General features: G+C 36.0%; 1 protein-coding gene across 9 annotated transcripts in view; it reads right to left on the bottom strand.

Moving 5' to 3' along the window:
- Window positions 1-13,251, bottom strand: part of shank2 (SH3 and multiple ankyrin repeat domains 2) — a 405,147-nt gene that overhangs the window by 266,586 nt on the left and 125,310 nt on the right. For 8 of the 9 annotated variants that reach the window (XM_062967836.1, XM_062967830.1, XM_062967835.1 and 5 more), the window contains exon 10: window positions 12,766-12,832. In XM_062967836.1, the coding sequence (XP_062823906.1) occupies window positions 12,766-12,832 (67 nt within the window). Of the gene's footprint in view, window positions 1-8,239; window positions 8,531-12,765; window positions 12,833-13,251 lie in introns of those variants that run through there. The other variant, XM_062967838.1, reaches the window with a different exon arrangement.

The following is a 13,251-nucleotide window of genomic DNA, read 5'->3' on the forward strand; positions in this document are numbered from 1 at the left end:
CAATCACAGTGGTCCACGCTCTTTTTACATCCCAAATAGATTACTGCAATGTGCTCGATGTGGAGTTGCCCTTGAAGACAGTTTGGAAGCTTCAAATGGTCCAGTGGGCAGCAGCCAGGCTACTCACTGGAGTGGCGTATAACACCCCCCTGTTATGTCAGCTTCATTGGCTTCCAGTCTGCTACCAAGCACAATTCAAAGTGTGGCTTTAGCCTATAAAGCCCTAAATGGTTCCCAACTTAACTGTCTGAACACATTGCCCTCTATTACCCATCTTGGAGATTAAGATCTTCTAGGGAGGCCCTGCTCTCAGTCCCGCCCCCTTCGCAAGTGCAGTTGATGGGGACGAGAGACAGGGCCTTCTCAGTGGTGACCTCTTGGCTCTGGAACTCCAAAAGCAATTTTTTACATTGTTCATTAAAGTGTATCACCTGGGTCACCAATTTTCTAACATAAAAGAGAGCAAGACAGTGAAAAATCATTTAAGTCTATAAGTCTTCTATTTGCTTTGATTGCATTGTCTTCGTAACTTAGCCTGCCCCTTTTCTTTATGTGCTTAAATTTTATTTCTATTTATTTATTTATTTATTTAGTTATTTATTTATAATTGCTTTTGGAAATTTTAGCCAAAAGGGATTCAGATATCTGAGAATCAGTTAAATACTGAAAAGTATAAAGGATTTTGCAAAACCTGAATTAAAATGTGCTCTTAATATACATGAAGGTGGTCAATACAACTATGCAGGATACTATTTTACAAAATATTCTAAACAAAGTGTCATTGCCATAGCAACTGCTGCATTGCAATGCACAGACATAGTGATCTTAACAACTTTTTTCAACATGACAGCATTTTAAAGATTACTTGTACTGCCATCTTACCATTTTATTTCAATAATTAGAAGGTTGTATTTAAGAGAGCATCTCAAAAGGGAAACATAATTGGGCATGTATGTGACTCCCTTCCCCCTCGTTTATGTCCTGGAAATTCTGGAATAAAATTAGCTGCACATATAGAATGCAAATCCCTTTCCTGTGATCATTGTCACAGGGTGCAAGGTGGAAATGATTCCATTTTATGTGAATCAAAAAAGTTCTGAAGATAGATAGAAACACAGAAGTGTGTTACTTTGTAGCAGCTACACTATTACCAGAATTCTATTTACTACTGCATTGAGATTCAAATCTATTGCAAGCATCACACTCATGCTATTTATTACAGAACTTATCTATTAACTACCTGGCAGCAATATTCAAAGAACAACATGTCAGTTTGTTCTTAAGAGACAATTGATAAATTATATGTGTAATATCTTATTTTATATGTAGTAACCATTTTAAAAGAACCAGAATGGTATTGGAGTTTGACTCTGGGAGACCACTGTTTGAATCCCCACTCAGCCATGATAGTATCACCTTATGGTTGCCATAAGCTGTATACAACTTGAAACACAAGCATTTTAGAAATCTAAATTCCAATAATTAATTTCTAAAGAGTCCAAACCAAAACAAATAGTCACTGTTGTACAAATGAGTAAGATAGGGATCTAGAAAATATTGCTCTATCATAAACAAACAGTATGGCGCTCTATATAACATATGATCCTGCCTGTAGATAGAAGATTTGCTACATAAACAGATTTGTTTAGCTAGTCATCTGAACCAGGGATCCAGGCTTTTGGTTCCAAAGCAAGTCAAGATTTATAAATCTTAAACTCTGGTTTGTAGTCCTGACTTATAAGTGGAACAACAAGTCAGTGTATTCACTTCAAATGAAACATTAAACAATCCAACTTGGTTTGTTTAGTTATCACACTAAGGAAAATTGAGAAAGAAAGAATACACAAGCTGCATGTTTTAGTCATTCTTTGCCATTGCTGCTCTGAAACCAAAATATTAGAAGAAAGTTATAGGAAATAATAATAATAATAATAATAATAATAATAATAATAATAATAATCCTTGAATAAATTAACTTTTTCCCAAAATAATCCATTTAAGACTAGCTGTATAGAGTTTGTCTACAAAGAGACATATTAAGATGTCACACATTTATTTGTTCACTGTATAATCCAAAATGGATTACATAGCATTAAAGCATAATTACAAATCTAATAAAGAACAAGTTAAAACAACAAGCATAAAAATCAAAATTAAGCAGCCACAATCATAAGATTGCTCTAAAACCAAAGTAAAAGAGAAATGGTTTCCTAAAAAAAAGAAAAATCAAACAATGGCTGGAATTTCAGGGAAGCTTTCTGCACATGACTAGAATCCTAGCAATGCCTTCCAAAGAGACTACAAGGTTTAGAAAGAATATGTATGGAAAGAAACACACTCCATGGGAGGACTAATAGACATGTACACTTCCAACCCATCATAATTCAGAAGAGAGGCATGCTCTCCGCTATTCTTGTACAACATAAAATACTGATCCTCTATACATATTCACAGATCAAACCCAACAGCTTCAATTGTGCATCTATCACAATACCTGGCTGGATACAAGGTCACCAAGAGATTTGATATTTTATCCACTGGTTTTGCCAGACAAAACCACAATTGTGAACTGGAAGGCAACGAAAGACATACTTCTGGTTATTTGGCTAGGATCTAATGGAACAGACTCTAGAGTGCAGGTGGGCATATTGCAGCCCATAGGCTTCATGACCCTGGACCCAATTTAGAGAGCCCTGAAGCCCAAAATGGAGAAGGTTTTCAACCTCCCCTATTTTAAGAAGCCATAATTGTCACCTGAAATCATACAGAAAGCCACCTAAATTCATGACAACATACAACAATATGCCTATTCACCTCCTACAAGCATCCCAGAACCAGTACTATACGTAATATCAATTCCGATCACTATTTCTGGTGACCCAGAAAACTCTATGTCTGGAGTTAATATATCGTGATCCAGATATCTGCTTATTCACAGGAGGTTTGACTTCAATGTTTTGTTTTCCAATAAATCAAATTATTCAGCCCTGATGCTGCCCTGATAGTACACCATTAGCACCACACCTATCTGGAGCCCCCGGTGGCGCAGAGGGTTGAACCCTTGTGCCAGCAGGACTGATGACTTGAAGTTGGGTTGCTGACCTGAAGGTTAACAGTTCGAATCCAATCTGGGGAGAGCACAGATGAGCTCCCTCTATCAGCTCCAGTTCCATACAGGAAAATGAGAGAAGCCTCCCACAAGGATAGTAAAAACATCAAAAACATCCGGGCACCCCCTGGGCAACATCCTTGCAAATGGCCAATTCTCTCACACTAGAAGCAACTTACATTTTCTCAAGTCGCTCCTGACATGAAAAAAAAAACCCACAACTATCTGTAACATACCACCATGAAACTGGGTTACTTTCCATATCTCAAATTCAAATAAGTACCTGTTTTGGCAATACACTTGTGAACAAGTGATTTACTCATGGGTAAGAAGTTTAACACAGCAACAGGCTGGATTTTCCAGGAAACGGAAGAGCAAGAAATAAATTTAACCTAAAAGGTTTTTCTGTCTATAAGAGGCTATATGTCATGTGTCAAAATCAAGGCAGCTAGGAGTTGAGTATGATTTATTTTATTTTTTGTCCATTTACACAGTTCCTTGGTAGTGTAAGAGGTTTAACAAAAGCAACATGAATGGCAGTTTTTAGCATCAATCCATGCCTCCCCAATCATTTGCTTTGCAGCAAAAGAATGTAACACAGAGAAGAAGCATCTATGCTAACCTTCCAATCCATCCCCTTCAACAGATCATTAATCACTGTTTGCATACAGGCTCCCAAGATTTAGCAGGGAAAGTGTACAGTAGGTCAGCTGGCTGCATCTAGCCCTGAATCTTTCTTTCATTTCCTAACAGCTGCTCAAAAAGATGTAGGTTCATGGCCTATATTGAAGATTAACAATTATGAAACTCCTGATTATTTTAAAGGAAGTACACTATTCCTTATGTACACTCAGTATAATTCTGTCCTCTTCTTGACCCCATTCAACAAAATAATGCTAATGGTGAAATAATTCAGGGATCAAAATTCCTAAAAAATTGAAAACAATGAACATCAAACTCATTCACCATGTCTTGTTATGGCAGGATCTAAAGGCCCTGTGTTAATGAAGTGCTTTCTTTGTCCTGAGTGACTTCCTACACACACACTTCAAATATTACTCTGGCAGTCAAAACTACATGAAGATACAGAAGCTCAAATAGTGTTATTTTTAATTTTCTGTGCCTCTAAATTCATTTGATTTTATCTCACTACAGATTTGTCCTAAACTCATTTCTAATGTAAATGCTAGTCTTCCTGGAAACAAAAGCAGGAAAAAATATTCATTATTTCTTATGAAGTTACTACTCGCTTTCATAATAAATCATTGCAGAAAATAATTAAAAGTTCAGAACAGCAGAAAGTTGAAATAAAGTGTCCTGAGATGCCAGCAATCCAGAAATCCCTTTGTTTCTAATCCTGTACTTTCTGTAGTCAATGGACCATCAGTAATCATAAAAATAACTGGTGCCTTACAAAAGCGGAGCTTTTACCACTTTACCACCTCAAATGCTACTGTGGGAATTTATGAAGCTTTTAAAAGGAAGCAACCACAAACCTTAACTATTCAAATGCAAATGATAGCTTTCTTTAAAAATTTACACTTAAGAATTTTGGCTCAAATACTTTTCAGTAATGGGCTATCATGACCAAAAGCCATTTTATGATTTCACCCACCCAGACTACATGATAACATACGATAGTAAATTGGAACTAATAGATTATTGTTAACTGAAATGAAATATATTTATAACTTTAATAAATATCTCAGCATCATAGATTTGCCATTTAGTTCACTCTTGTTTGTTAGTAGCTAATGCTAATTCTTTTTCTTTCCAATTTTTCTGTAAGAAATCTCATTTGGTACAGAAGAAAGGTTTTTTACTATAAAATTTCTACATGTGGATTACAAGAGAGAGATTATTCAGATCCTGTGCAGTATTTCCAAAAAGTAATTGCAATGGATCATTTTTAATCTTCTTCATATTTCCATGCTTGAATATCTAATTATACTTTTATGTAGAACAGGCTTACGCAATATGGTGCTCATAAAACTTAAACATATATTCCACAACATGGTGTCCACACTTACCACTCTCAAATAGCATGACTAATCGTAACACATTAGCTCAATACACCTGAATTGCACTAGCTTCAGGAAATGTAGTTATTTCTGTTAACAAAGAAGCTTTATTTTGCAACATCTTTTTGAGCCTGCCCATTCCCCCTCTCCTCTTGTCCTCTTTCTAGCTGGAAAGGGTTTTTAGCAGCCATGGCATTTTTCATTTTTCATTTCATTTTTTCCTCAGTCTGAGACGCAAGACAACTTACAGTCATTAAAACAGACATACTTTATAAACTTGAGTATAAGTTGAGTTTTTCAGCCCTTTTTAGGGCTGAAAAAGCCCCCCTCAGCTTATACTCGAGTGAGAGTCCTGGTCAGCTTATATTCGGGTCAGCTTATACTCAAGTATATAATCAGAGTTGGACAGTCTTATCTTAAATTAGAGTTTTATGTAAATATTCAAAAACATTTAACCTACTGATGCCTCAATTAATGTAATTTTATTAGTGTCTGTTTTTATTTTTGAAATTTACCAGTAGTTGCTGTATTTCCTACCCTTGTCTTATATATGAGTAAACAAGTTTTCCCAGTTTTTTGTGGTAAAATTAGGTGCCTTGGCTTATATTCGGGTCAGCTTATACTTGAGTATATACGGAGGTTGAATATTGGAAGATATAAAACTAAAAAGCAATTTTGGATATCATGAAGTTAATATCAGTTAAAACAAAAACCATTAAAAACAACAATAGCAACAACAAACAAAAGTCCACTATACAGTGCGACTCCCATATCGGTGTGGGACATATTCTTAAACTTACCATAGAAACAGAAAACAATGGATAACATCGAACCCTATCGAAATGAACGACTTCCGCCATAATAGCTACTTCCGAGTTATCCTGGAGGATTTAGAATATTCCTGGATAGTTATTCTCTAGAAAATTGCTGGGTCTTTCTGAGAGACTCTATGACAAATCCTGGCAGAAGCATGCCAGAGAAAAGTCTGAAGGACCTAGAAAACTTCTTCCTTGAGGGCCACCACATACAATTTTGAAATGAGATAGGTTTCTTCCCATCAGAAATTCAAGTTTCACATTTGGATGCCTAAACATAGGTGGCGTAATGTTGACATCTCTCTTCCACCAAAGAAGCATGTGGTATTGTGCTAAAATTATGTTTAGCAAAAACCATGTCCAAAACTAGATGTATAGACAGTTCTGTCTATTTAAGCATATCACTGTTGAAAGAACAGGTGGCAGATCCACTTTTAAAGGCAAAGGCGATGTGTGACTGGGGTGATATTGAATAATCTATCCTCCTAGGCACATTTTCCAAGTGTCCCTTTTCCAAATCTGGATCAAGGATCTGGTCTGAGAAAGGAAAGAAGGCTCACTGGGCACAAATTATGGGTTAAAATTGGCCCTCACTTCCACTTTCTAAATGATTAAATATGGTTTGGAAGCATATTTTCAGAAACACAAAAGAACTAACTTGTCTCATTTAACTTGATGACAATTCTGTCCCTACTCAGATCTTTGAATTCTGGAAGAGATCAGTTTTCTCTTCAGTCATGGGCTGTCAAGTACAGAGAAGTCAGAGGTGGTAAATGAGAATCCTGTGGTGTCCATGACTATATATAAAGACTTAACTTGTAAAGGGAGGTTATTGTAAGACATGATAGATACTTAGCTGCAGGTTGAAATCCCTGCTTCCTGAGGACTAGTCATGTTCATCTGCCTAACCAAGCTCACTGAGATCTTAGTGTCGATGAAATGTAAGAATGGGCACATACCGCATCCTGAGCGGCTTTCAGGAAAGCAAGAATTTAAACATATAATCAACACAGTAACAATACAGCAAAGAACTTCATTGCTACCAAATAACATATCATTTTTTCTGAAATCCTGGATGCTAATAAACAAAATAGGAACACATTGTTTATCTACCGTGTAATTTGGCTATTTAATATGCACCTTTTGGCATGCCATGCGTGTTGTTTTTAATATTGCCATGCTGCACTTAACTTTATTACTGAAATGCACTAAATTAATTTTAAAATGGAAGCATTATTTTCACATGGATTCTTTTTGACCAGTATTACTGGATTCAAAACAGAAGTTGAGAAAGGTTGTTTGCATAAGAAAATTCATAACATTTTTGGACTAATCACTTTTATCTAGCCAAAAATACCAATACCAGTTTTATTAGATTATTATAAAAGGAAAAGTGTTCTTGTCCAAGAAAATTTCTCTGAGCATATGATTAAAGGTTAATATTCATCAAAATTGTAATGGTGAATGAACATGTCTACAATACATCCTCACTTTTGCTGCACCTTTTACTTTTCTTCAGTATGACAAGATAAAAATAGAATGATTCACAGATGCTGCTAAGTGTTACGGATTGATAGCTCTTTTATGTAATGCTTACATCGTATTTCTAGATGTTATTGTTTTAATCCTGTTTTTAAATGAAATATATTGACTAGTCTGCCAGAATCTAATTTCAAAAACAAATATCACTCTAAGCAATTTTTAAAAAATCAAATGAATAGCATAAAACCAGATGGTAGTTAATTTAAATTTTCGCTCTGAAACTGACATTGACCCAAATCACACCAGTTTCAGAATAAATGCTAGAAAAGCAAATGGACATAAACATAAGCTATTTGTCAAAATACAAGCAGAATGCATTTCTCAACCTAAACAGCATATCTATTGCCCTGTCTCCTCAAAAATCAACATACTGTTTCTGTGTTGAAAGCAAATGTACAATGTTAAAAACACATAAAATGAAGAGGCTTAACCCATCGGGAGACATTTGGAATGCTCTCTCTCTCTCTCTTTTGCACACATAAACACACATACATGCACAAAAATTAAATTACAAAAAATAAGCTTGAAAACATCCACAAATCTACCACATATACACATCTCTGCATAATTATATAGGAATACAAGAAGACTGACTTGAAGCCTAGCAACAGTATCCATGTATTAGTTAGTCTGCTAATCAACTACCCAAACTCACACACCACCACCTCAATGTGCTTCACATTTAAAAATAAAATCCCTCTTGTTTCTATCTTCAGAGCTGCTGAAGGAGAAGGTGTATGATAAAAACAAACCTTGTTCACTTGAGGAAGAACAACCCATGTCATTTAATCCATCTGATAATTCACCTCATCACAAAAAGCCAAGGCAAAACAAAATAAAAAAGATTTAAAAATACGTTATCCAGTTCAACGGATCCTCGGTTAGCAACATATTTATTATGTGCATAACTGTATTTAAAGAGATCTTCAAGAATCCTATATATCTTATAGCTGGTTTTTTGTATCTCCATTCTATAGAAGCCATAGTAAATGCTGTATAGCGAATGCTTTCTAAACCTTCTGTGCTCATTTACTTGCAGACAGCTGTAGACTGGATGAAAACAATCAGGGATTAACTTTCCTATTCATCACAGCTTTTAATCCATTACTTTCTCTTTGGTTTTCAATAAAAATAAATAAATAGATAAATAAATATATAAATAATTAAAAATGAAATGCTGTCACTAATCACAGCAAGAAGGGAAAGAATAACATGTCAATCAGTCAGGTTTAGCTGCAGGACATTTCTTAAAAGACTTGTGCCATTCAAAGAAGAGATAGTGCTCTCAAAACACAAAAATGAAACTGTACAGGCACTGAGTTACATCTTTTCAAATTCCATGGTAAAGAAGATGCTCTGGTGCATTTGTAATGTTTATAAAAGCCTATTAATGAAAATGTAAGATTACAAAAATTTAAAGTGGTAAGTCATGTTCAGTGTAATGTCAAATACACAAATACATGTGAAAGAAATGTGTGTTGACAGATTGACAGGATGTCATAGTCACTCACAGAATGTTAATAAAAGGACATGTTCTTAAAATCTGTTACAACATAAACAATCTTGGGATCTGATCTTCAATCTAAATATTTTATCTTCTTTTTTGGAACGATATCCTTACCATAAACTTCATGGCACAAATATTTGATCTGTTTTGATATTTACATATGCTAAATGTATCAGAAATAATTCATTATAATGTATGGACTTTCTAGTCCAACCTTTAGTCCCAAAATGGTGTTCAATCTGATAAAATTGTGTGGACCACCAAATGTAAGGAGGCTCTCCAAGCCTGAAAATGTGATCACATCTAGGCCAGACTTCGACAAGCCTTTGTGATCACCACAGATGCCTCCAGTAATCGTATTGGACAAGTCCCAAGTCAGAAATCGGAGGATTGGCAGCATCAGCATGTTAGGTTCATAAGAAGAAAATTGGTACCCAGGGAGCAACATCTGGCCATGGAAGAAAAGGGGTGTCTGGCAAGGGTGTGGGTTTTGAGCCAGTTAAAATCTTATTTCTGGGGAATAAAGCTTGTGTTAAGAACAAATCATCCCCCTTATGTTGGTTACATCACATGAAAGAGAACAGTGGTAAATTGTTGCACTGGGTTTGTTTGTTTTTTGCTTTTGTTTTTTTTTTCTTTGCAGGACTGATTTTGACATAGGGAAATGAAAATGTGGTGGAAAATTCTTTGTCTAGACAGGCAGAGTCATAAACCCTTAATAGAGCAATGACTTTTGAAGGAGGGACACGTGAAGGAGGCGCTAGGCAGACTTGATGTGATGACAGTGAATCGTGGCTCAGGATGGCTGTGCAAAGGGGCTGTAAGGGAACAAAAAGTATTAAAAGGCAGAGGCTTGTCTCTGAGAGAAGCAGGCAGGGTTTGAACTGGCACTGACCAGATCTGAAGTTGACACAGATAGGGCTATGAGAGACAGAGATTGGAGCAGAAAGTTACTTTTAAGTTACCTTAAGTATTCTTGAGAAGTATCTAAATGGTGTACTGGGAAAATATCTATCTGGACATGATCTTTCTATTTACCTAAGTGCAAAGGGCCATAAGCAGAATTTTTAAAATACATACAAAGTACTATAACAACCATAATACTTCAGCAGGTATGAGGTTTACACAGTTTGTCGCCCAAAGGCAGGCTTCAATATTGATCTGATAACTGTTGCCAATGACAAAACAGAAGAAATCAACAGGATGGCCATTTTTGTCTAGGAGAAAAAGGAGTAGCATCCATCCACACAAGCAATGAGAAAAAAAATCCTTGAAAGTATAGACCTAATCTGGACTTTGAGATCATGTCCTTCCTGGAAAAAGGAGAGACAAACTCCTTCTGAGCATAGATGTGTGTTCATTCAAGGAGCATTCAAGATGTAACTTCTGATTGTATATGTGTAAGTGAGAAAGACTGAATGAGTATGCATGAATTGACTGGAGTGTAAATGGTTGAGTGGGGTAGGTAGGGGAGATGGATACATAAAATTATAATTCAAGATTTGGAAGAGATCATAAGGATTCAACTCTCTTCTGTGCATAATTTATCCTTCTTTCACAAGCCACAGAATACAATCGTAAGGCCTAGAGTGGATTCACCATCAACCCCCCATCCAAACTAACATGGATGCTAGAGCTGCCACTGGCAAGTCTCATTAACCATATCGAACCCAGCAAAGGTCAACAACACTGGAATTTGGGATCCTGTAGTATCTGGAAAGCCATCCTTGTACAGTTCCAACCCCAGTTTGAGAGATTGGGCAGGTTCATACAGTCCCACTGGACCATAGGCAAAACGACAGTAATTGTAACCAGCACAGCATACCAGGAATAGCTGTGGTGACCATAATGCAAAATATAACATCCAAAATCCACAAAACAGGGACACCTTTATTTGGCCAACCAAAAATGAATAAAATACACCATGCAAGCTCTCAAAGCTCCATTACTTTACCAGACAAAAGTGTAACAAGCATTTTCCAATATTTTGTTGTTGTCAATTAAGATAGTTTGGAGAGGTATCAGTGCAGGCAGAGGCCACTCCTTTGTTTGGCCATATGGTCACTGGAAGACATGAGTCATAAATCCTACCAGTAATTTTTTTAAATTCTGTTAGTAAGAGAAAAAGTAACATCCTTCAAGGTGCAGGCTGTTTCTGTTCTGGGGAAAACCACAGTACCTACCCTTTCTTAGCGAGAGAGCATGGAATTTCTCAAGAAGTCTCTTCACTGTGGCATCTGGTAAACTGTTTTTGGTGCTATTTTTATTTATTTATTTTTCTCCTGCTTTTCTCCCATTGGTGGGACTTATTTATAGGTAAAACATATAAAATGCAGCCCTAATGAAAAAGTTTTGTTCCTGTTGATGATCCCCATCATAAGGCCCAGTATCTCTGCTCCCACTTCTTTAGTATTCCCCTGTTGCAATAAAATGTAATATTCTCAAATCTATAAAATATATCCAGGGGTAGTGGTGTTGGCCATATGACAAAATACAAAACTCTAAAACCTATCAAACAGTGGTAGTATTACTGACCAAAAATGCACAAAATATATTGTGCAAGCTTTTGAAGCTCCACTGGCCAGTGTGACGGCCTGGCAGTGCTTACAGGAGGACACACCATGTGTTTTGCCCAAGCAAAGTAAACAATGGGAATGGCCATTGTCGTGTGTCATGAAGATCCTCACTGTTTACCCCTAGTTAAGCCCTTTATAGTTAGAGGGATTAATATTTTATCTACTGTTTCTGGGGGATCAGTCTAGACAGCCTCTTTGCATTTGAAGCCTCCATCACCCTGCCCCTTTAAGAATCCCCTTGGGGTAGAGCCTCAGGCAAGGCACTTCTGGTCCTTAGAAGAGTTAGTCTTTTCATGACTGGAAGATGAAAAAAGAGGAAGGCCAGAAGGTCTACAAATAGCATGTCCAGTTGGAGCTGTATGAGCTGTGTTCAAGTCCATTCAGAGTTAAATTTTGAGACCAACATAGAGACAGTTGAACACCATACAAGAAAGAGATAATAAGAAGAAATAAAGATTCAAGAGTCTCAGTTCAGCCAGAACTGTGTCTATCTCTCAAAGACTTTACCTCTCCTCATAAAGACTTTATAGTGAGATGCAGGAGGAGAGAAAGTCTAACATTCTTGTCAGTTAATAAATTTGATTCAATTATAGAGTCTCCAATCTTTTCTCTGCACAGCCAGTTCACCTTACAAGTAGTTAAGATAGTGTGGGGACAGAACAGCCATCATTGTTAGAAAACAACGGGAATCATCACAATTGTTTCCCTCATAATAATGACACTTTTTCAGTGAAGTCATGGCCATTGTAGAGGAGAAAAGGCCACGAGGCCAGGAGACAACCAAAGTAGAATATCAGAAGAACAAACCATGTCAGCTAGGAGGACAATAAGAAGACCAAAGCAAACTAAACGGTGAATCAGAAACCCAGGAAAACAGACCAAATCAGGTAACAATAATGCAAAGCTTTATCTCCATAACTGTACATGGGTTACATTTTTTAATTTATTTCCATTTCCCAGTATCTCTTGGTGCCTCTATGAGAATCTGTCTTCCAATGCATTGATCCAGGTCCTATTGTAGTAAACTTCCTAAATCTGAAAGAGTATCTCCCAACCTATATTTCATCTGCCGAGAGTAAAAGTATTCCTTGCAACATTCCAGTCCAAAACTCTTCTTCAAAGCATATTTTTCTAGTTTAAAAATATTTATAGAATACTGAACAGCAATTTAGATGCTAATAGATATCATACATACCAATATCAGTTTCCTTATGATTCTTGATGTATTCACCAAGCTCAAAATTTCCAGCAATTATAGCCACCTGAAAGATAAAAACAGTAGGGATAGGCAAAATGCAAATCTAATGAATGAGCAAAACCTTAATAGATGTTCATATTCCAGAAGCAGGTACATAAAAACATGAATCAAGTAATTGTTAATGATCATATCTTATGCTATTGAATATTTTGCATGCTATCAAGAAAACATGTTTTGAATTTCTATAAACCATTTTAACAGCAGAAAGCTCATTTGGTCAAATACCATAATAATAGTTTCTCCATTTAGCCATATAATAAACAAGAAGACATTTGGCAATAAAGATCCAAAATAATAACATAAATTAATTTATATCAATATTAATTAATTAATATGAAAAATATGTTTTATCAATAGGCAAGCAAATTACAAACTACAATAAAAAACAAAACATTTTATAATAAATAAAAATAGTGAAAACCA

The sequence above is a fragment of the Anolis carolinensis genome, chromosome 1 (assembly GCF_035594765.1).
Source record: "Anolis carolinensis isolate JA03-04 chromosome 1, rAnoCar3.1.pri, whole genome shotgun sequence".
Lineage (NCBI taxonomy): Eukaryota > Metazoa > Chordata > Lepidosauria > Squamata > Dactyloidae > Anolis > Anolis carolinensis.